The sequence below is a fragment of the Phyllobates terribilis genome, unplaced genomic scaffold (genome assembly GCF_046119375.1).
Source record: "Phyllobates terribilis strain yellow unplaced genomic scaffold, ASM4611937v1 Scaffold_10__3_contigs__length_209671492, whole genome shotgun sequence".
In the NCBI taxonomy this organism is placed as follows: domain Eukaryota; kingdom Metazoa; phylum Chordata; class Amphibia; order Anura; family Dendrobatidae; genus Phyllobates; species Phyllobates terribilis.
The window spans coordinates 179,947,483-179,974,471 of NW_027362770.1; the positions used below are offsets into that span (position 1 = coordinate 179,947,483).

The following is a 26,989-nucleotide window of genomic DNA, read 5'->3' on the forward strand; positions in this document are numbered from 1 at the left end:
CTCTCCCGCAGATCCCTCCCCTCCCACAGACTCCTCTCCTACAGACACCTCCCCTCCCGCAGATCCCTCCCCTCCTGCAGACTCCGTCTCTCCTACAGACACCTCCTCTCCCCAGATCCCTCCCCTCCCACAGACTCCTCTCCTACAGACACCTCCCCTCCCGCAGACTCCTTCTCTCCTACAGACACCTCCCCTCCCGCAGATCCCTCCCCTCCCGCAGACTCCTTCTCTTCTACAGACACCTCCCCTCCCGCAGATCCCTCCCTTCCCGCAGACTCATTCTCTCTTACAGACACCTCCCCTTCCGCAGATCCCTCCCCTCCCGCAGATTCCTTCTCTCCTACAGATACCTCCCCTCCGGCAGACACCTCCCCTCCCACAGACTCCTTCTCAGCTGCAGACACCTCCCCTCCCGCAGACTCCTTCTCTCCTGAAGATGACGCGCCCCCTGGGCCGTGGGGTACTCGGTGCCGGGCCGGTCGTTGCTAGGGGAGATGTCACAGTAGCGGTGACCCGGTCTGTGACCTAGGGCGGTCAATCAAAAGGGGGATATTTACAGGGGATTTATAGTTTTTGTATAGAGTTTGTGACGCCACCTGTGGTATGCGGCTAAAGGGAGCCGCCGCTGCGGAGCAGGTCCTCTGGAGCTGGTGTGAATGCAGCAGAGTTGGTTTAGCTCTCTACAGGTAGAGCTTAGCTCCAGGGCAGTGTAGATGTTGCTGTTATGGAAGTAGCACTCGTGGTGCAGTGTAGTGCAGGGGATGGCGCAGCAGCAATAACTGACAGAGACGGTGGGGTGCAGTCTTCAGGACTTTACTCACGATTTGCAGACTCCCAGTTACCAGGGCCAGGGTAACTTCCCACGTCGTCCTGTGCTTACTCGGGGAGGGGTTCAGCCAACCCTCAGGTACCTCCGGAGTACATAGTGGGACCCCCTTCTGTGTGTTCTTTCTGGCCGTCTCCCTGCAACTCACACCTAGTGTCCCAATCCAGTGACCGCGGACCTTGTCGGGCGACGTCTTCTCTGTCCCCTGGGTCCTCTATGGCTACCTTCTTGGTGAGACTGATATGGATTGTGGCTGAAGTACCTGAAATACTGCAGCCTCCGGTTTCCTAGTTGAGACTTGAAGAACTCTGCTAGTTTAGGGACCGGTTCCCTCTGTGCAACCTGACCCCTCCACCGCCTGGCAGATTCGGGCGTACGGGTGGCCTCCAACACAGCCCGTACCCCGGGGGTCCCTTTCACGTTCCTGGAGCCTTTCCTGCTCCTCTCTCTCAGTCAGTCCTGGGCCTCTCTCTAGGCCCGCCTCCTGAGCAGAGCTCCTACAGAGCTCCTGCTCCACTCACTGTCCTCCTCTGACTGACTGGCTGGACTCCTCACTCTAGAATGTTCCACCCTCTTTTTATATCACTTATTTCAATGCTCCCCTGATTTACTTCCTCCACCCACACCCACTACATGGTTCCCCCTACTTTGATTCCCCCCACTCCAACCAGGGACAGGGCTCAGCAGGAAGCGTGACGCATCTTGCCCCTCCAGCTGGTCTGGAGTAGTGTAGTGTTGGATGCAGGTGCTAGGGTCCTGGGCAGTACTCCTTCCTTACCTGAGAGTGAGGTACCACACCTCTGGGTGAGATGTAGTACCTCTGTGGCGACTGAACCCTCAGGGGCACCACACAGACACCTCCCCTCCCGCAGACTCCTTCTCTCCTGCAGATCTCTCCCCTCCCGCAGACACCTCCCCTCCCACAGATTCCTCCCCTCCCGCAGACTCCTCTCCTGCAGATCTCTCCCCTCCTGCTGACCCCTCCTCTCCTGCAGACACCTCCCCTCCTGCTGACCCCTCCTCTCCTGCAGACACCTCCCCTCCTGCTGACCCCTCCTCTCCTGCAGACACCTCCCCTCCTGCTGACCACTCCTCTCCTGAAGACTCCTTCTCTCCTGCTGACCACTCCTCTCCTGAAGACTCCTTCTCTCCTACAGACACCTCCCCTCCCGCAGATCCCTCCCCTCCCGCAGACTCCTTCTCTCCTACAGACACCTCCCCTCCTGCAGATCCCTCCCTTCCCGCAGACTCCTTCTCTCCTACAGACACCTCCCCTTCCGCAGATCCCTCCTCTCCCGCAGATTCCTTCTCTCCTACAGACACCTCCCCTCCTGCTGACCCCTCCTCTCCTGCAGACACCTTCCCTCCTGCTGATCCCTCCTCTCCTGCAGACACTTCTCCTCCTGCTTACCCCTCCTCTCCTGCAGACACCTCCCCTCCTGCTGACCCCTCCTCTCCTGCAGACTCCTTCTCTCCTACAGACACCTCCCCTCCCGCAGATCCCTCCCCTCCCGCAGACTCCGTCTCTCCTACAGACACCTCCCCTCCTGCAGATCCCTCCCTTCCCGCAGACTCCTTCTCTCCTACAGATACCTCCCCTCTGGCAGATCCCTCCCCTCCCGCAGACTCCTTCTCTCCTACAGACAGCTCCCCTCCCTCAGACACCTTCCCTCCCGCAGATCTCTCCCCTCCCGCAGACTCCTTCTCTCCTGCAGACTCCTTCCCTCCCGCAGATCTCTCCCCTCCCGCAGATTCCTTCTCTCCTACAGACACCTCCCCTTCCGCAGATCCCTCCCCTCCCGCAGATTCCTTCTCTCCTGCAGATCTCTCCCCTCCTGCTGACCCCTCCTCTCCTGCAGACACCTCCCGTCCTGCTGATCCCTCCTCTCCTGCAGACACCTCCCCTCCTGCTGACCCCTCCCTTCCCGCAGACTCCTTCTCTCCTACAGACACCTCCCCTTCCGCAGATCCCTCCCCTCCCGCAGATTCCTTCTCTCCTACAGATACCTCCCTCCTGCTGACCCCTCCTCTCCTGCACAGTTCTCCTCCTGCTGACCCCTCCTCTCCCGCAGACTCCTTCTCTCCTACAGACACCTCCCCTCCTGCAGATCCCTCCCTTCCGCACACTCCTTCTCTCCTACAGACACCTCCCCTTCCGCAGATCCCTCCCCTCTCGCAGATTCCTTCTCTCTTACAGACACCTCCCCTCCCTCAGACACCTTCCCTCCCGCAGATCTCTCCCCTCCCGCAGACTCCTTCTCTCCTACAGACACCTCCCCTCCCGCAGACTCCTTCTCTCCTACAGACACCTCCCCTCCCTCAGACTCCTCCTTTCCTGCAGACTCCTCCCCTCTCGCAGATCCCTCTCCTCCCGCAGACTCCTTCTCTCCTACAGACACCTCCCCTCCCGCAGATCCCTCCCCTCCAGCAGATCCCTCCTCTCCCGCAGACTCCTCCTCTCCCAAAGATCCCTCCCCTCCAGCAGATCCCTCCCCTCCCGCAGACTCCTCCTCTCCCACAGATCCCTCCCCTCCAGCAGATCCCTCCCCTCCCGCAGACTCCTCCTTTCCTGCAGACACCTCCCCTCCCGCAGATCCCTCCCCTCCCGCAGACTCCTCTCCTGCAGAAACCTCCCCTCCACCAGATCCCTCCCCTCCCGCAGACTCCTCCTCTCCCGCAGATCCCTCCCCTCCAGCAGATCCCTCCCCTCCCACAGACACCGCCCCTCCCGCAGACACCTTCCCTCCCGCAGATCCCTCCCTTCCCACAGACTCCTTCTCTCCTACAGACAACTCCCCTCTAGCAGATTCCTTCTCTCTTACAGATACCTCCCCTCCGGCAGACACCTCCCCTCCCGCAGATCCCTCCCCTCCCACAGACTCCTTCTCTCCTACAGACACCTCCCCTCCCGCAAATCCCTCCCCTCCCACAGACTCCTTCTCTCCTACAGACACCTCCCCTCCCGCAGACACCTCCCCTCCCGTAGACTCCTCCTCTCCCGCAGACTCTTCCTCTCCCAAAGATCCCTCCCCTCCAGCAGATCCCTCCCCTCCCGCAGACTCCTCCTCTCCCGCAGATCCCTCCCCTCCAGCAGATCCCTCCCCTCCCGCAGACTCCTCCTTTCCTGCAGACACCTCCCCTCCCGCAGATCCCTCCCCTCCCGCAGACTCCTCCTCTCCTGCAGAAACCTCCCCTCCACCAGATCCCTCCCCTCTCGCAGACCCCTCCTCTCCTGCAGACTCCTCCTCTCCTGCAGAAACCTCCCCTCCACCAGATCCCTCCCCTCCCGCAGACTCCTCCTCTCCCGCAGATCCCTCCCCTCCAGCAGATCCCTCCCCTCCCACAGACACCGCCCCTCCCGCAGACACCTTCCCTCCCGCAGATCCCTCCCTTCCCACAGACTCCTTCTCTCCTACAGACAACTCCCCTCTAGCAGATTCCTTCTCTCTTACAGATACCTCCCCTCCGGCAGACACCTCCCCTCCCGCAGATCCCTCCCCTCCCACAGACTCCTTCTCTCCTACAGACACCTCCCCTCCCGCAAATCCCTCCCCTCCCACAGACTCCTTCTCTCCTACAGACACCTCCCCTCCCGCAGACACCTCCCCTCCCGTAGACTCCTCCTCTCCCGCAGACTCTTCCTCTCCCAAAGATCCCTCCCCTCCAGCAGATCCCTCCCCTCCCGCAGACTCCTCCTCTCCCGCAGATCCCTCCCCTCCAGCAGATCCCTCCCCTCCCGCAGACTCCTCCTTTCCTGCAGACACCTCCCCTCCCGCAGATCCCTCCCCTCCCGCAGACTCCTCCTCTCCTGCAGAAACCTCCCCTCCACCAGATCCCTCCCCTCTCGCAGACCCCTCCTCTCCTGCAGACTCCTCCTCTCCTGCAGAAACCTCCCCTCCACCAGATCCCTCCCCTCCCGCAGACTCCTCCTCTCCCGCAGATCCCTCCCCTCCAGCAGATCCCTCCCCTCCCACAGACACCTCCCCTCCGGCAGACACCTCCCCTCCCGCAGATCCCTCCCCTCCCACAGACTCCTTCTCTCCTACAGACACCTCCCCTCCCGCAAATCCCTCCCCTCCCACAGACTCCTTCTCTCCTACAGACACCTCCCCTCCCGCAGACACCTCCCCTCCCGTAGACTCCTCCTCTCCCGCAGATCCCTCCCCTACACCAGATCCCTCCCCTCCTGCAGACTCCTCCTCTCCCGTAGATCCCTCCCCTCCTGCAGACACCTCCCCTCCCGCAGACTCCTCCTCTCCCGCAGATCCCTCCCCTCCCGCAGATCCCTCCTCTCCCGCAGATCCCTCCCCTCCCGCAGACTCCTTCTCTCCTGCAGACATCTCCCCTCCTGCAGACACCTCCCCTCCCGCAGATCCCTCCTCTCCTGAAGACCCCTTCTCTCCTACAGACACCTCCCCTCTAGCAGATTCCTTCTCTCCTACAGACACCTCCCCTCCCGCAGATCTCTCCCCTTCCTCAGACTCCTTCTCTCCTAAAGACACCTCCCCTCCCGCAGATCCCTCCCCTCCCGCAGACTCCTCCTCTCCTGCAGATCCCTCCCCTCCCGCAGACTCCTCCTCTCCTGCAGATCCCTCCCCTCCCACAGACTCCTCCTCTCCAGCAGATCCCTCCCCTCCCGCAGATCCCTCCCCTCCCACAGACTCCTCCTCTCTAGCAGATCCCTCCCCTCCTGCAGATCCCTCCCCTCCTGCAGACTCCTCCTCTCCTGCAGATCCCTCCCCTCCCACAGACTCCTCCCCTCCAGCAGATCCCTCCCCTCCTACAGACTCCTCCTCTCTTGCAGATCCCTCCCCTCCTGCAGACTCCTCCTCTCCTGCAGATCCCTCCCCTCCCACAGACTCCTCCCCTCCAGCAGATCCCTCCCCTCCTACAGACTCCTCCTCTCTTGCAGATCCCTCCCCTCCTGCAGACTCCTCCTCTCCTGCAGATCCCTCCCACAGACTCCTCCTCTCCAGCAGATCCCTCCCCTCCCACAGACTCCTCCTCTCTAGCAGATCCCTCCCCTCCTGCAGATCCCTCCCCTCCTGCAGACTCCTCCTCTCCTGCAGATCCCTCCCCTCCCACAGACTCCTCCATTCCAGCAGATCCCTCCCCTCCTACAGACTCCTCCTCTCTTGCAGATCCCTCCCCTCCTGCAGACTCCTCCCCTCCCGCAGATCCCTCCCCTCCCACAGACTCCTCCTCTCTAGCAGATCCCTCCCCTCCTGCAGATCCCTCCCCTCCTGCAGACTCCTCCTCTCCTGCAGATCCCTCCCCTCCCACAGACTCCTCCATTCCAGCAGATCCCTCCCCTCCTACAGACTCCTCCTCTCTTGCAGATCCCTCCCCTCCCGCAGACTCCTCCCCTCCCGCAGATCCCTCCCCTCCCGCAGATCCCTCTCCTCCCGCAGACTCCTTCTCTCCTGCAGACACCTCCCCTCTGGCAGACTCCTCCTTTCCTTCAGCTTCCCCTGCTCTCCTGGTTGGCACTCTTATGGAGGCACTATGGATGTGTTTTTTTGGAACCAGAGCAATATAAGGCTGTGTGCCCACGATGCGTTTTTTAAGCATTTCCGCAGCGGCAAAAACGCTGCAGAAACGCTTAAAAAACGCTTGGTAGAAGGCCTGCCATGTTCCCCAATGATAATCCGCATGTGCTGTGCACATGCTGCGGAAATTTCCGCTGCGGATTATCATTGCGGAAAAGAACGCAGCACTACCAATTATTTTGCGGAAGCGCGGCGCTTTCACCGCCATTGACTTGTATTAGAACGCATGGAATCTGCATCACTGCATCTGTAGACGCGCAATCCACGTGTTCCAATGCGCGGATGGTACCCGGGTGTGGAGAAGAGGAGACTCTCATCAAGACCCGGGTACCATAGAACCTGTAAAAAAGAGAATAAAATAAAAAATAAATGTTATATTTACCTTCTGGCGGCCCGCGCTGCGCTCCTCCTTGCTTGGCTGCAGTTCGTGATGGAATGAAGGACCTGCGCTGACGTCAGAGTCATGTGACGGGTCACGCGACGCTGACGTCGGCAGGTCTTTCTGTGTACTGCTGCCGGCAGCCGGGACGGTGAAGCAAGACTGCGGGGGCCATCAGGGGGTAAGTATAGATTTATTTTTTTATTTTTTACCATTCTTTCGGTCACACTATATAAATCCATGCCGGTTGCCGGTTGCACGGATTTATATCGTGTGACCAAGTTGACAAGCACTTTCCAAGTGATGCTAAAAGCGCTTGTCAACCTGCATGCAGAAATGCATGTGAAGAACGCTTCAAATCCGCATGTCCCTGGCAGGAAAAACGCATGTACAATCCGCATGTACAATCCGCATGTACAATCCGCATGTACAATCCGCATGTACAATCCGCATGTACAATCCGCATGTACAGTCCACATGTACAATCCACATGTACAGTCCGCATGTACAGTCCGCATGTACAATCCGCATGTACAGTCCGCATGTACAATCCGCATGTACAGTCCACATGTACAATCCGCATGTACAATCCGCATGTACAGTCCGCATGTACAATCCACATGTACAATCCACATGTACAATCCACATGTACAATCCGCATGTACAATCCGCATGTACAATCCGCATGTCCAATCCGCATGTACAATCCGCATGTACAATCCGCATGTACAATCCGCATGTACAATCCGCATGTACAGTCCACATGTACAATCCACATGTACAGTCCGCATGTACAGTCCGCATGTACAATCCGCATGTACAGTCCGCATGTACAATCCGCATGTACAGTCCACATGTACAATCCGCATGTACAATCCGCATGTACAGTCCGCATGTACAATCCACATGTACAATCCACATGTACAATCCACATGTACAATCCGCATGTACAATCCGCATGTACAATCCGCATGTCCAATCCGCATGTACAATCCGCATGTACAATCCGCATGTACAATCCGCATGTACAATCCGCATGTACAATCCGCATGTACAATCTGCATGTACAATCCACATGTACAATCCGCATGTACAATCCGCATGTACAATCTGCATGTACAATCCGCATGTACAATCTGCATGTACAATCCGCATGTACAATCCGCATGTACAATCCGCATGTACAATCTGCATGTACAATCCACATGTACAATCCGCATGTACAATCCGCATGTACAATCCGCATATACAATCCGCATGTACAATCCACATGTACAATCCGCATGTACAATCCACATGTACAATCCGCATGTACAATCCACATGTACAATCCGCATGCGTTTTTTCTGCCAGGGGAGATACAGAAACGCTCAGGAAAAATCCTGAGCATTTCTGCATGGTGTGCACATAGCCTACAGGGTGTCATTTTGAGGGCATGTTGGAGGGGTGGCTTATATATGACCATACATACTGTATCCTCAGCGTCAGTATCACCCCTTTCAGGCAGCTGTAGTATTCTATTCATGAACCAGGGGGCCCAGGATGAGCAGGAATTATTGAAGACATATAAATACACAATTTAATATTTATAATCATTTTTCCAGAACTCTGACATTTTCAGACGTGTCTCCTCTTTGACTGTAGAATAAGGGGCAGGAAGTGCAGAGAACGGCAATAATGAGGCTGTGAATGGCCCCATTGTTGGGAGGCCGGCCGGGCTCTCGGGACACACAATTGCCCATATTATTAGGTGTAATGGGAAATTAATAGAGGTTCTCCATCTGCAGCTCCCGGAGCGGCTCATTACAGGGGGCACAGCACTGACCTCCAGCCGAGCCTCCAGGGCCTCAACGTGCCTCCGGCCCCTCATGTGTTCGGCCTCCACCTTCTCCATTAATGTCCGGTTGTCGGATTCTTCAGAAAATAGCTGAGGAGACAAATACAGAGGATTGAGAACTATTGTGCTGCTCTGCTATTGCTCTCTGTTATCAGCCACTTCAGGGGATTGGCGTGTTATTAATTGATTTTCCCCTGTCCCAAAGGGCCCCCTAATAAGCAGTGTCAGCAATACACTGCACCAGAACCGCACAACAGCGACACGCTGCACCAGAACCGCACAACAGCGACACGCTGCACCAGAACCGCACCGCAACAGCGACACGCTGCACCAGAACCGCACCGCAACAGTGACACGCTGCACCAGAACCGCACCGCAACAGCGACACGCTGCACCAGAACCGCACAACAGCGACACGCTGCACCAGAACCGCACCGCAACAGCGACACGCTGCACCAGAACCGCACCACAACAGCAACACACTGCACCAGAACCGCACAACAGCGACACGCTGCACCAGAACCGCACAACAGCGACACGCTGCACCAGAACCGCACCGCAACAGCGACACACTGCACCAGAACCGCACCGCAACAGCGACACACTGCACCAGAACCGCACAACAGCGACACGCTGCACCAGAACCGCACCGCAACAGTGACACGCTGCACCAGAACCGCACAACAGCGACACGCTGCACCAGAACCGCACAACAGCGACACGCTGCACCAGAACCGCACCACAACAGCAACACACTGCACCAGAACCGCACCGCAACAGCGACACACTGCACCAGAACCGCACCGCAACAGCAACACACTGCACCAGAACCGCACCGCAACAGCGACACTGCACCAGAACCGCACCGCAACAGCGACACACTGCACCAGAACCGCACCGCAACAGCGACACACTGCACCAGAACCGCACCGCAACAGCAACACACTGCACCAGAACCGCACCGCAACAGCGACACACTGCACCAGAACCGCACCGCAACAGCAACACACTGCACCAGAACCGCACCGCAACAGCGACACACTGCACCAGAACCGCACCGCAACAGCGACACACTGCACCAGAACCGCACCGCAACAGCGACACACTGCACCAGAACCGCACCGCAACAGCGACACACTGCACCAGAACCGCACCGCAACAGCGACACACTGCACCAGAACCGCACAACAGCGACACGCTGCACCAGAACCGCACCGCAACAGCGACACACTGCACCACAACCGCAACAGCGACACACTGCACCAGAAGCGCACCGCAACAGCTACACACTGCACCAGAAGCGCACCGCAACAGCTACACACTGCACCAGAACTGCACCGCAACAGAGACACACTGCACCAGAATTGCTTCACAACAGCGACACACTGCACCAGAATAGCTTCACAACAGCGACACACTGCACCAGAACCGCACCGCAACAGCGACACGCTGCACCACAACCGCACCGCAACAGCGACACACTGCACCAGAAGCGCACCGCAAAAGCTACACACTGCACCAGAACTGCACCGCAACAGCGACACACTGCACCAGAATTGCTTCACAACAGCGACACACTGCACCAGAATTGCTTCACAACAGCGACACACTGCACCAGAATTGCTTCACAACAGCGACACACTGCACCAGAACTGCACCGCAACAGTGACACACTACACCAGAACTGCACCGCAACAGCGACACACTTCACCAGAACTGCACTGCAACAGCGACACACTGCACCAGAATAGCTTCAAAACAGCAACATACTGCACCAGGACCGCACCACAACAGCGACACACTGCACCAGAACTGCACTGCAACAGCGACACACTGCACCAGAACTGCACTGCAACAGCGACACACTGCACCAGAACTGCACTGCAACAGCGACACACTGCACCAGAACTGCACTGCAACAGTGACACACTGCACCAGAACTGCACCGCAACAGCGACACACTGCACCAGAATTGCTTCACAACAGTGACACACTGCACCAGGACTGCACCACAACAGCGACACACTGCACCAGAACTGCATCGCAACAGCAACATACTGCACCAGAACTGCAACGCAACAGCGACACACTGCACCAGAACTGCACCGCAACAACACACTTCACCAGAATAGCTTCACAACAGCGACATACTGCACCAGAACCGCACCGCAACAGCGACACACTGCACCAGAATTGCTTCACAACAGCAACATACTGCACAAGAACCGCACCGCAACAGCGACACACTGCACCAGAATAGCTTCACAACAGCGACACACTGCACCAGAACTGCACTGCAACAGCGACACACTGCACCAGAACTGCACCGCAACAGCGACACACTGCACCAGAACTGCACCGCAACAGAAATACTGCACCAGAACTGCACCACAACAGCGACACACTGCACCAGAACCGCACCGCAACAGCGACACACTGCACCAGAACCGCACCGCAACAGTGACACACTGCACCAGGACCGCACCACAACAGCGACATACTGCACCAGAACCGCACCGCAACAGCGACACACTGCACCAGAACCGCACCGCAACAGTGACACACTGCACCAGAACCGCACCACAACAGCGACACACTGCACCAGAACCGCACCGCAACAGCGACATACTGCACCAGAACCGCACCGCAACAGCGACACACTGCACCAGAACCGCACCGCAACAGTGACACACTGCACCAGAACCGCACCACAACAGCGACACGCTGCACCAGAACCGCACCGCAACAGCGACACTCTGCACCAGAACCGCACCACAACAGCGACACTCTGCACCAGAACCGCACCGCAACAGTGACACACTGCACCAGAACCGCACCGCAACAGCGACACACTGCACCACAACCGCACCGCAACAGCGACACACTGCACCAGAAGCGCACCGCAACAGCTACACACTGCAACAGAACTGCACCGCAACAGCGACACACTGCACCAGAATTGCTTCACAACAGTGACACACTGCACCAGAATAGCTTCACAACAGCGACACACTGCACCAGAATTGCTTCACAACAGTGACACACTGCACCAGAATAGCTTCACAACAGCGACACGCTGCACCAGAACCGCACCGCAACAGCGACACGCTGCACCACAACCGCACCGCAACAGCGACACACTGCACCAGAAGCGCACCGCAACAGCTACACACTGCACCAGAACTGCACCGCAACAGCGACACACTGCACCAGAATTGCTTCACAACAGTGACACACTGCACCAGAATAGCTTCACAACAGCGACATACTGCACCAGAATTGCTTCACAACAGTGACACACTGCACCAGAACCGCACCGCAACAGCGACACGCTGCACCACAACCGCACCGCAACAGCGACACACTGCATCAGAATTGCTTCACAACAGCGACACACTGCACCAGAATAGCTTCACAACAGCGACACACTGCACCAGAACCGCACCGCAACAGTGACACACTGCACCAGAACCGCACCGCAACAGTGACACACTTCACCAGAACCGCACCGCAACAGCGACACGCTGCACCACAACCGCACCGCAACAGCGACATGCTGCACCAGTACCGCACCGCAACAGCGACACGCTGCACCAGAACCGCACCGCAACAGCGACACACTGCACCAGAACCGCACCGCAACAGTGACACACTGCACCAGAACCGCACCGCAACAGCGACACACTGCACCAGAACCGCACCGCAACAGCGACACACTTCACCAGAACTGCACCGCAACAGCGACACGCTGCACCAGAACCGCACCACAACAGCTACACACTGCACCAGAACTGCACCGCAACAGCGACACGCTGCACCAGAACCGCACCACAACAGCGACACGCTGCACCAGAACCTCACCGCAACAGCGACACCCTGCACCAGAACCGCACCGCAACAGCGACACACTGCACCAGAACCGCACCGCAACAGCAACACACTTCACCAGAACCGCACCGCAACAGCGACACACTGCACCAGAACCGCACCGCAACAGCGACACACTGCACCAGAAGTGCACCGCAACAGCGACAAACTGCACCAGAAGCGCACCGCAACAGCGACACACTGCACCACAACCGCAACAGCGACACACTGCACCAGAAGCGCACCGCAACAGCTACACACTGCACCAGAAGCGCACCGCAACAGCTACACACTGCACCAGAACTGCACCGCAACAGAGACACACTGCACCAGAATTGCTTCACAACAGCGACACACTGCACCAGAATAGCTTCACAACAGCGACACACTGCACCAGAACCGCACCGCAACAGCGACACGCTGCACCACAACCGCACCGCAACAGCGACACACTGCACCAGAAGCGCACCGCAAAAGCTACACACTGCACCAGAACTGCACCGCAACAGCGACACACTGCACCAGAATTGCTTCACAACAGCGACACACTGCACCAGAATTGTTTCACAACAGCGACACACTGCACCAGAATTGCTTCACAACAGCGACACACTGCACCAGAACTGCACCGCAACAGTGACACACTACACCAGAACTGCACCGCAACAGCGACACACTTCACCAGAACTGCACTGCAACAGCGACACACTGCACCAGAATAGCTTCACAACAGCAACATACTGCACCAGGACCGCACCGCAACAGCGACACACTGCACCAAAACTGCACTGCAACAGCGACACACTGCACCAGAACTGCACTGCAACAGCGACATACTGCACCAGAACTGCACTGCAACAGTGACACACTGCACCAGAACTGCACCGCAACAGCGACACACTGCACCAGAATTGCTTCACAACAGTGACACACTGCACCAGGACTGCACCACAACAGCGACACACTGCACCAGAACTGCATCGCAACAGCAACATACTGCACCAGAACTGCAACGCAACAGCGACACACTGCACCAGAACTGCACCGCAACAACACACTTCACCAGAATAGCTTCACAACAGCGACATACTGCACCAGAACCGCACCGCAACAGCGACACACTGCACCAGAATTGCTTCACAACAGCAACATACTGCACAAGAACCGCACCGCAACAGCGACACACTGCACCAGAATAGCTTCACAACAGCGACACACTGCACCAGAACTGCACTGCAACAGCGACACACTGTACCAAAACTGCACTGCAACAGCAACATACTGCACCAGAACTGCACCGCAACAGCGACACACTGCACCAGAACTGCACCGCAACAGAAATACTGCACCAGAACTGCACCACAACAGCGACACACTGCACCAGAACTGCACTGCAACAGCGACACACTGCACCAGAATAGCTTCACAACAGCAACATGCTGCACCAGAACTGCACCGCAACAGCGACACACTTCACCAGAACTGCACTGCAACAGTGACATAGTGCACCACAACAGTGACACACTGCACCAGAATAGCTTCACAACAGCAACATGCTGCACCAGAACTGCACCGCAACAGCGACACACTTCACCAGAACTGCACTGCAACAGCGAGACACTTCACCAGAACTGCACTGCAACAGCGACACACTGCACCAGAAGCGAACCGCAACAGCGACACACTGCACCAGAAGCGAACCGCAACAGCGACACACTGCACCAGAATAGCTTCACAACAGCGACATACTGCACCAGAACCGCACCACAAAAGCGACACACTTCACCAGAATAGCTTCACAACACCAACATACTGCACCAGAACCGCACTGAAAGAGCGACACACTGCACCAGAATAGCTTCACAACAGCAACATACTGCACCAGAACCGCACCGCAACAGCGACACACTGCACCAGAACTGCACTGCAACAGCGACACACTTCACCAGAATAGCTTCACAACAGCAACATACTGCACCAGAACTGCAAAGCAACAGCGACACACTGCACCAGAACCGCACCGCAACAGCGACACACTGCACCAGAACTGCACTGCAACAGCAACATACTGCACCAGAACTGCACCGCAACAGCGACATACTGCACCAGAATCGCACCGCAACAGCGACACACTGCACCAGAACCGCACCGCAACAGCGACACACTGCACCAGAATAGTTTCACAACAGCAACATACTGCACCAGAAGCGCACCGCAACAGCGACACACTGCACCAGAATTGCTTCACAACAGCGACACACACTGCACCAAAAGCGAACCGCAACAGCGACACACTGCACCAGAATAGCTTCACAACAGCGACACACTGCACCAGAACCGCACCTCAACGGAGACACACTGCACCAGAATTGATTCACAACAGTGACACACTGCACCAGAATTGCTTCACAACAGCGACACACTGCACCAGAATTGCTTCACAACAGCGACACACTGCACCAGAAGCGAACCGCAACAGCGACACACTGCACCAGAATAGCTTCACAACAACGACACACTGCACCAGAACCGCACCGCAACAGTGACACACTGCACCAGAATTGCTTCACAACAGCAAAACACTGCACCAGGACCGCACCGCAACAGCGACACACTGCACCAGAATAGCTTCACAACAGCAACATACTGCACCAGAACCGCACCGCAACAGCGACACACTACACCAGAATAGCTTCACAACAGCAACATACTGCACCAGAACCGCACCGGAACAGCGACACACTGCACCAGAACTGCACTGCAACAGCGACACACTGCACCAGAATAGCATCACAACAGCGACACACTGCACCAGAACTGCACCGCAACAGCGACACACTGCACCAGAACTGCACCGCAACAGCAACATACTGCACCAGAACTGCACCGCAACAGCGACACACTTCACCAGAATAGCTTCACAACAGCAACATACTGCACCAGAACCGCACCGCAACAGCGACACACTACACCAGAATAGCTTCACAACAGCAACATACTGCACCAGAACCGCACCGGAACAGCGACACACTGCACCAGAACTGCACTGCAACAGCGACACACTGCACCAGAATAGCTTCACAACAGCAACATACTGCACCCAAACAGCACCGCAACAGCGACATACTGCATCAGAAGCGCACTGCAACAGCGACACACTGCACCAGAACCGCACCGCAACAGCGACACACTGCACTAGAACTGCACTGCAACAGCAACATACTGCACCAGAACTGCACTGCAACAGCAACACACTGCACCAGAATAGCTTCACAACAGTAACATACTGCACCAGAAGTGCACCGCAACAGCGACACACTGCACCAGAACTGCACTGCAACAGCAACATACTGCACCAGAACTGCACTGCAACAGCAACATACTGCACCAGAAGCGCACCGCAACAGCAACATACTGCACCAGAACCGCACCGCAACAGCGACACACTGCACCAGAACTGCACTGCAACAGCAACATACTGCACCACAAGCGCACCGCAACAGTGACACACTGCACCAGGATTGCTTCACAACAGCGACACACTGCACCACAAGCGAACCGCAACAGCGACACACTGCACCAGAATAGCTTCACAACAGCGACACACTGCACCAGAACTGCACCGCAACAGCGACACACTGCACCAGAATTGCTTCACAACAGTGACACACTGCACCAGAATTGCTTCACAACAGCGACACACTGCACCAGAATTGCTTCACAACAGCGACACACTGCACCAGAAGCGAACCGCAACAGCGACACACTGCACCAGAATAGCTTCACAACAGCGACACACTGCACCAGAACCGCACCGCAACAGTGACACACTGCACCAGAATTGCACTGCAACAGCGACACACTGCACCAAAACTGCACCGTAACAGCGACACACTGCACCAGAATAGCTTCACAACAGCAACATACTGCACCAGGACCGCTCCACAACAGCGACACACTGCACCAGAACTGCACTGCAACAGCGACACACTGCACCAGAACTGCACTGCAACAGCGACACACTGCACCAGAACTGCACCGCAACAGCGACACACTACACCAGAACTGCACCGCAACAGCGACACACTGCACCAGAATAGCTTCACAACAGCAACATACTGCACCAGGACCGCACCACAACAGCGACACACTGCACCAGAACTGCACTGCAACAGCGACACACTGCACCAGAACTGCACTGCAACAGCGACACACTGCACCAGAACCGCACCGCAACAGTGACACACTGCACCAGAATTGCTTCACAACAGCGACACACTGCACCAGAATTGCTTCACAACAGCGACACACTGCACCAGAAGCGAACCGCAACAGCGACACACTGCACCAGAATAGCTTCACAACAGCGACACACTGCACCAGAACCGCACCGCAACAGTGACACACTGCACCAAAACTGCACCGCAACAGCGACACACTGCACCAGAATAGCTTCACAACAGCAACATACTGCACCAGGACAGCAATGCAACAGCGATACACTGCACCAGAACTGCACTGCAACAGCGACACGCTTCACCAGAATAGCTTCACAACAGCGACACACTGCACCAGAACTGCACCGCAACAGCGACACACTACACCAGAACTGCACCGCAACAGCGACACACTGCACCAAAATAGCTTCACAACAGCAACATACTGCACCAGGACCGCACCACAACAGCGACACACTGCACCAGAACTGCACTGCAACAGCGACACACTGCACCAGAACTGCACTGCAACAGCGACACACTGCACCAGAACTGCACTGCAACAGCGACACACTTCACCAGAATAGCTTCACAACAGCGACATACTGCACAAGAACCGCACCGCAACAGCGACACACTGCACCAGAACTGCACCGCAACAGCAACATACTGCACCAGGACTGCACCACAACAGCGACACACTGCACCAGAACTGCACCGCAACAGCAACATACTGCACCAGGCCCGCCACGCAACAGCGACACACTGCACCAGAACTGCACCGCAACAACACACTTCACCAGAATTGCTTCACAACAGCGACATACTGCACCAGAACCGCACCGCAACAGCGACACACTGCACCAGAATTGCTTCACAACAGCAACATACTGCACAAGAACCGCACCGCAACAGCGACACACTGCACCAGAATAGCTTCAAAACAGCGACACACTGCACCAGAACTGCACTGCAACAGCGACACACTGCACCAAAACTGCACTGCAACAGCAACATACTGCACCAGAACTGCACCGCAACAGCGACACACTGCACCAGAACTGCACCGCAACAGCGACACACTGCACCAGAACTGCACCGCAACAGAGACACACTTCACCAGAACTGCACTGCAACAGCGACATACTGCACCAAAACTGCACCACAACAGCGACACACTGCACCAGAACTGCACTGCAACAGCGACACACTGCACCAGAAGCGAACCGCAACAGCGACACACTGCACCAGAATAGCTTCACAACAGCAACATGCTGCACCAGAACTGCACCGCAACAGCGACACACTTCACCAGAACTGCACTGCAACAGCGACACACTGCACCAGAATAGCTTCACAACAGCAACATACTGCACCAGGACCGCACCACAACAGCGACACACTGCACCAGAACTGCACTGCAACAGCGACACACTGCACCAGAACTGCACCACAACAGCGACACACTTCACCAGAACTGCACTGCAACAGCGACACACTTCACCAGAACTGCACTGCAACAGCTACATACTGCACCAGAACTGCACCACAACAGCGACACACTTCACCAGAACTGCACTGCAACAGCGACACACTGCACCAGAAGCGAACCGCAACAGCGACACACTGCACCAGAAGTGAACCGCAACAGCGACACACTGCACCAGAATAGCTTCACAACAGCAACATACTGCACCAGAACCGCACCGAAAGAGCGACACACTGCACCAGAATAGCTTCACAACAGCAACATACTGCACCAGGACCGCACCGCAACAGCGACACACTGCACCAGAACTGCACTGCAACAGCTACATACTGCACCAGAACTGCACCACAACAGCGACACACTTCACCAGAACTGCACTGCAACAGCGACACACTGCACCAGAAGCGAACCGCAACAGCGACACACTGCACCAGAAGTGAACCGCAACAGCGACACACTGCACCAGAATAGCTTCACAACAGCAACATACTGCACCAGAACCGCACCGAAAGAGCGACACACTGCACCAGAATAGCTTCACAACAGCAACATACTGCACCAGGACCGCACCGCAACAGCGACACACTTCACCAGAACTGCACTGCAACAGCGACACACTGCACCAGAATAGCTTCACAACAGCAACATACTGCACCAGAACTGCAAAGCAACAGCGACACACTGCACCAGAACTGCAAAGCAACAGCGACATACTGCACCAGAAGCGCACCGCAACAGCGACACACTGCACCAGAACCGCACCGCAACAGCGACACACTGCAACAGAACTGCACTGCAACAGCAACATACTGCACCAGAACTGCACCGCAACAGCGACATACTGCACCAGAAGCGCACCGCAACAGCGACACACTGCACCAGAACCGCACCGCAACAGCGACACACTGCACCAGAATAGTTTCACAACAGCAACATACTGCACCAGAAGCGCACCGCAACAGCGACACACTGCACCAGAATTGCTTCACAACAGCGACACACTGCACCAAAAGCGAACCGCAACAGCGACACACTGCACCAGAATAGCTTCACAACAGCGACACACTGCACCAGAACCGCACCGCAACAGAGACACACTGCACCAGAATTGCTTCACAACAGTGACACACTGCACCAGAATTGCTTCACAACAGCGACACACTGCACCAGAATTGCTTCACAACAGCGACACACTGCACCAGAAGCGAACCGCAACAGCGACACACTGCACCAGAATAGCTTCACAACAGCGACACACTGCACCAGAACCGCACCGCAACAGTGACACACTGCACCAGAATTGCTTCACAACAGCAACACACTGCACCAGGACCGCACCGCAACAGCGACACACTGCACCAGAACTGCACTGCTACAGCGACACACTGCACCAAAACTGCACGGCAACAGCGACACACTGCACCAGAATAGCTTCACAACAGCAACATACTGCACCAGGACAGCAATACAACAGCGACACACTGCAGAAGAACTGCACTGTAACAGCGACACGCTTCACCAGAATAGCTTCACAACAGCGACACACTGCACCAGAACTGCACCGCAACAGCGACACACTGCACCAGAACTGCACCGCAACAGCAACATACTGCACCAGAACTGCACCACAACAGCGACACACTTCACCAGAATAGCTTCACAACAGCAACATACTGCACCAGAACCGCACCGCAACAGCGACACACTACACCAGAATAGCTTCACAACAGCAACATACTGCACCAGAACCGCACCGGAACAGCTACACACTGCACCAGAACTGCACTGCAACAGCGACACACTTCACCAGAATAGCTTCACAACAGCAACATACTGCACCCGAACAGCACCGCAACAGCGACATACTGCACCATAAGCGCACCGCAACAGCGACACACTGCACCAGAACCGCACCGCAACAGCGACACACTGCACCAGAACTGCACTGCAACAGCAACATACTGCACCAGAACTGCACTGCAACAGCAACACACTGCACCAGAATTGCTTCACAACAGCAACACACTGCACCAGAAGTGCACCGCAACAGTGACACACTGCACCAGAACTGCACTGCAACAGCAACATAGTGCACCAGAACTGCACCGCAACAGCAACATACTGCACCAGAACTGCACCGCAACAGCAACACACTGCATCAAAACTGCACCACAACAGCGACACACTGCACCAGAATAGCATCACAACAGCGACACACTGCACCAGAACCGCACCGCAACAGTGACACACTGCACCAGAACTGCACTGCAACAGTGACACACTGCTCCAGAATAGCATCACAACAGCGACACACTGCACCAGAATAGCTTCACAACAGAGATACACTGCACCAGAACCGCACCGCAACAGCGACACACTGCACCAGAACCGCACTTCAACAGCGACACACTGCACCAGAATCGCACTGCAACAGCGACATACTGCACAAGAACTGCACCGCAACAGCGACATACTGCACCAGGACCGCACTGCAACAGCGACACACTGCACCAGAATCGCACTGCAACAGCGACATACTGCACAAGAACTGCACCGCAACAGCGACACGCTGCACCAGAACTGCACCGCAACAGCGACACACTGGACCAGAACCACACCGCAACAGCAACATACTGGACCAGAACCACACCGCAACAGCGACACACTGCACCAGAAGTGCATCGCAACAGTGACACACTGCACCAGAACAGCACCGCAACAGCGACACACTGGACCAGAACCGCACCGCAACAGCGAAACACTGGAACAGAACCGCACCGCAACAGCGACACACTGCACCAGAAGCGCACTGCAACAGCGACATACTGCACCAGAAGCGCACCGCAACAGCGACACACTGCACCAGAACCGCACCGCAACAGCGACACACTGCACCAGAACTGCACTGCAACAGCAACATACTGCACCAGAACTGCACTGCAACAGCAACACACTGCACCAGAACTGCACTGCAACAGCGACACACTTCACCAGAATAGCTTCACAACAGCAACATACTGCAACAGAAGCGCACCGCAACAGCGACACACTGCACCAGAACTGCACTGCAACAGCAACATACTGCACCAGAACTGCACCGCTACAGCGACATACTGCACCAGAAGCGCACCACAACAGCGACACACTGCACCAGAACCGCACCGCAACAGCGACACACTGCACCAGAATAGTTTCACAACAGCAACATACTGCACCAGAAGTGCACCGCAACAGCGACACACTGCACCAGAATTGCTTCACAACAGCGACACACTGCACCAAAAGCGAACCGCAACAGCGACACACTGCACCAGAATAGCTTCACAACAGCGACACACTGCACCAGAACCGCACCGCAACAGCGACACACTGCACCAGAATTGCTTCACAACAGTGACACACTGCACCAGAATTGCTTCACAACAGCGACACACTGCACCAGAATTGCTTCACAACAGCGACACACTGCACCAGAAGCGAACCGCAACAGCGACACACTGCACCAGAATAGCTTCACAACAGCAACATACTGCACCAGAACAGCAATGCAACAGCGACACACTGCACCAGAACTGCACTGCAACAGCGACACGCTTCACCAGAATAGCTTCACAACAGCGACACACTGCACCAGAACTGCACCGCAACAGCGACACGCTACACCAGAACTGCACCGCAACAGCGACACACTGCACCAGAATAGCTTCACAACAGCAACATACTGCACCAGGACCGCACCACAACAGCGACACACTGCACCACAACTGCACTGAAACAGCGACACACTGCACCAGAACTGCACTGCAACAGCGACACACTGCACCAGAATGGCATCACAACAGCGACACACTGCACCAGAACTGCACTGCAACAGCGACACACTGCACCAGAACTGCACTGCAACAGCGACATACTTCACCAGAATAGCTTCACAACAGCGACATACTGCACAAGAACTGCACCGCAACAGCGACACACTGCACCAGAACTCCACCGAAACAGCAACATACTGCACCAGGACTGCACCATAACAGCGACACACTGCACCAGAAATGCACCGCAACAGCAACATATTGCACCAGGACCGCAACGCAACAGCGACATACTGCACCAGAACCGCACCGCAACAGCGACACACTGCACCAGAATTGCTTCACAACAGCAACATACTGCACAAGAACCGCACCGCAACAGCGACACACTGCACCAGAATAGCTTCACAACAGCGACACACTGCACCAGAACTGCACTGCGACAGCGACACACTGCACCAGAACTGCACTGCAACAGTGACCCACTGCACCAGAATAGCTTCACAACAGCGACACACTGCACCAGAATAGCATCACAACAGCGACACAATGCACCAGAATAGCATCACAACAGCGACACACTGCACCAGAACCGCACCTCAACAGCGACATACTGCACTAGGACCGCACCACAACAGCGACACACTGAACCAGAACTGCACTTCAACAGTGACACACTTCACCAGAATAGCTTCACAACAGCAACATACTGCACCAGAACTGCAAAGCAACAGCGACATACTGCACCAGAACTGCACCACAACAGCAACACACTGCATCAAAACTGCACCACAACAGCGACACACTGCACCAGAATAGCATCACAACAGCGACACACTGCACCAAAACCGCACCGCAACAGTGACACACTGCACCAGAACCGTACTGCAACAGCGACATACTGCACCAGAACTGCACTGCAACAGTGACACACTGCACCAGAATAGCATCACAACAGCGACACACTGCAACCAGAATAGCGTCACAACAGAGACACACTGCACCAGAATAGCGTCACAACAGAGATACACTGCACCAGAACCGCACCGCAACAGCGACACACTGCACCAGAACCGCAACAGCGACATACTGCACCAAGACCGCACTGCAATAGCGACACACTGCACCAGAATCGCACTGCAACAGCGACATACTGCATAAGAACTGCACCGCAACAGCGACACGCTGCACCAGAACTGCACCGCAACAGCGACACACTGGACCAGAACCACACCGCAACAGCGACATACTGGACCAGAACCGCACCGCAACAGCGACACACTGCACCAGAAGAGCATCGCAACAGAGACACACTGCACCAGAACAGCACCGCAACAGCGACACACTGGACCAGAACCGCACCGCAACAGCGACACACTGGACCAGAACCGCACCGCAACAGCGACACACTGCACCAGAAGCGCACTGCAACAGCGACACACTGCACCAGAATCGCCACGCAACAGCGACACACTGCACCAGAACCGCACCGCAACAGCGACACACTGCACCAGAAGCGCACTGCAACAGCGACACACTGCACCAGAACCGCACCGCAACAGCGACACACTGCACCAGAATCGCCCCGCAACAGCGAAACACTGCACCAGAACTGCACTGCAACAGCAACACACTGCACCAGAATAGCTTCACAACAGCAACATACTGCACCAAAAGCGAACCGCAACAGCGACACACTGCACCAGAATAGCTTCACAACAGCGACACACTGCACCAGAACCGCACCGCAACAGCGACACACTGCACCAGAATTGCTTCACAACAGTGACACACTGCACCAGAATTGCTTCACAACAGCGACACACTGCACCAGAAGCGAACCGCAACAGCGACACACTGCACCAGAATAGCTTCACAACAGCGACACACTGCACCAGAAGCGAACCGCAACAGCGACACACTGCACCAGAATAGCTTCACAACAGCGACACACTGCACCAGAACTGCACCGCAACAGTGACACACTGCACCAGAATTGCTTCACAACAGCAACACACTGCACCAGGACCGCACCGCAACAGCGACACACTGCACCAGAACTGCACTGCAACAGCGACACACTGCACCAAAACTGCACCGCAACAGCGACACACTGCACCAGAATAGCTTCACAACAGCGACACACTGCACCAGAATTGCACTGCAACAGCGACACACTGCACCAGAACTGCACTGCAACAGCGACACACTGCACCAGAACTGCACTGCAACAGCGACACGCTTCATCAGAATAGCTTCTCAACAGCGACACACTGCACCAGAACTGCACCGCATCAGCGACACACTGCACCAGAACTGCACCGCAACAGCGACACACTGCACCAGAACTGCACCGCAACAGCAACACACTGCACCAGAATAGCTTCACAACAGCAACATACTGCACCAGGACCGCACCAAAACAGCGACACACTGCACCAGAACTGCACTGCAACAGCGACACACTGCACCAGAACTGCACTGCAACAGCGACACACTGCACCAGAATAGCTTCACAACAGCGACATACTGCACCAGGACCGCACCGCAACAGCGAAACACTGCACCAGAACCGCACCGCAACAACACACTTCACCAGAATAGCTTCACAACAGCGACATACTGCACCAGAACCGCACCGCAACAGCGACACACTGCACCAGAATTGCTTCACAACAGCAACATACTGCACCAGAACCGCACCGCAACAGCGACACACTGCACCAGAATAGCTTCACAATAGCGACACACTGCACCAGAACTGCACTGCAACAGCGACACACTGCACCAAAACTGCGCCGCAACAGCGACACACTGCACCAGAACTGCACTGCAACAGCGACACACTGCACCAAAACTGCGACGCAACAGCGACACACTGCACCAGAATAGCATCACAACAGCGACACACTGCACAAGAATAGCATCACAACAGCGACACACTGCACCAGAACTGCACCTCAACAGCGACATACTGCACTAGGACCGCACCACAACAGCGACACACTGCACCAGAACCGCACCGCAACAGTGACACACTGCACCAGAACCGTACTGCAACAGCGACATACTGCACCAGAACTGCACTGCAACAGTGACACACTGCACCAGAATAGCATCACAACAGTGACACACTGCACCAGAACCGTACTGCAACAGCGACATACTGCACCAGAACTGCACTGCAACAGTGACACACTGCACAAGAATAGCGTCACAACAGAGACACACTGCACCAGAACCGCACCGCAACAGCGACACACTGCACCAGAACCGCAACAGCGACATACTGCACCAGGACCGCACTGCAACAGCGACACACTGCCCCAGAATCGCACTGCAACAGCAACATACTGCACAAGAACCGAACCGCAACAGCGATACACTGCAACAGAATAGCTTCACAACAGCGACACACTGCACCAGAACCGCACCGCAACAGCGACACACTGGAACAGGACTGCACCGCAACAGCAACACCCTGGACCAGAAGTGCATCGCAACAGCGACACACTGGACCAGAACAGCACCGCAACAGTGACACACTGGACCAGAACCGCACCGCAACAGCGACACACTGCACCAGAAGCGCACTGCAACAGCGACACACTGCACCAGAACCGCACCGCAACAGCGACACACTGCACCAGAATCGCCCCGCAACAGCAACACACTGCACCTGAACCGCACCGCAACAGCGACACACTGCACCAGAAGCGCACTGCAACAGCGACACACTGAACCAGAACCGCAGCGCAACAGCGACACACTGCACCAGAATCGCCCGGCAACAGCGACACACTGCATCAGAACCGCACCGCGACAGCAAAACACCGCACCAGAACCGCACAACAGCAAAGCACCGCACCGCAACAGCAACACACCGCACCAGAAGCACACCGCAGTAGCAACACACCGCACCAGAACCGCACTGAAACAGCGACACACTGCACCAGAACCGCACCACAATAGCGACACACTGGACCATAACCGCACCGCAACAGCGACACACTGCATCAGAACCGCATAGCAACAGCAAAACACCGCACCAGAACCGCACCGCAACAGCGACACACTGGACCATAACGGCACCGCAACAGTGAAACACTGCACCAGAATCGCCCCGCAACAGCGACACACTGCATCAGAACCGCACCGCAACAGCAAAACACCGCATCAGAACCGCACCACAACAGCAACACACCGCACCAGAACCGCACAGCAACAGCGACACACCGCACCAGAAAAGCACCGCAACAGTGACACACCGCACAAGAACCACACCGCAACAGCGACACACCGCACCAGAACCGCACCGCAACAGCGACATACTGCACCAGGGGTTCATCGCAACGGCGATACACTGCACCAGAACCGCAACAGCGACCCACTGCACCAGAACCGCACCACAACAGCAACACACTGCACCAGAACCACACCGCAACAGCGACACACTGCAGAAGAACCGCAACAGCGACACACCGCACCAGAACCGCACCAGCGACACACTGCACCAGAACCCCACCGCAACAGCGACACACTGCACTAGAAGTGCATCGCAACAACGACACACTGCACCAGAACTGCACTGCAACAGCAACACACTGCAACGAAACAGCACTGCAACAGTGACACACTGCACCAGAACCGCACTGCAACAGCGACACACTGCACAAGAACTGCAACAGCGACACACTGCACCAGGAACGCACTGCAACAGCGACACACTGCACCAGAACCGCACCAGAACCGCAGCGCAACAGCGACACAGCGCACCAGAACCGCACCGCAATAGCGACACACTGCACCAGAAAAGCAACAGCAACACACTGCACAAGAACTGCACCGCAACAGCGACACACTGCACCAGAACCGCAACAGTGACACACTGGACCAGAACTGCACTGCAACAGTGACCCACTGCACCAGAACCGCACCAGCAACACACTGCAATGAAACCGCACTGCAACAGTGACACACTGCACCAGAACCGCACTGCAACTGCGACACACT

At 56.1% G+C, this 26,989-nt stretch overlaps 1 protein-coding gene across 5 annotated transcripts in view; it reads right to left on the reverse strand.

Annotated features, from left to right (window-relative positions):
- LMNTD1 (lamin tail domain containing 1) overlaps nt 1-26,989 on the reverse strand; it is a 108,167-nt gene that overhangs the window by 12,040 nt on the left and 69,138 nt on the right. For all 5 annotated transcript variants that reach the window (XM_073650264.1, XM_073650261.1, XM_073650259.1 and 2 more), the window contains one exon: nt 8,580-8,681. In XM_073650264.1, the coding sequence (XP_073506365.1) occupies nt 8,580-8,681 (102 nt within the window). The remainder of the gene's footprint in view (nt 1-8,579; nt 8,682-26,989) is intronic.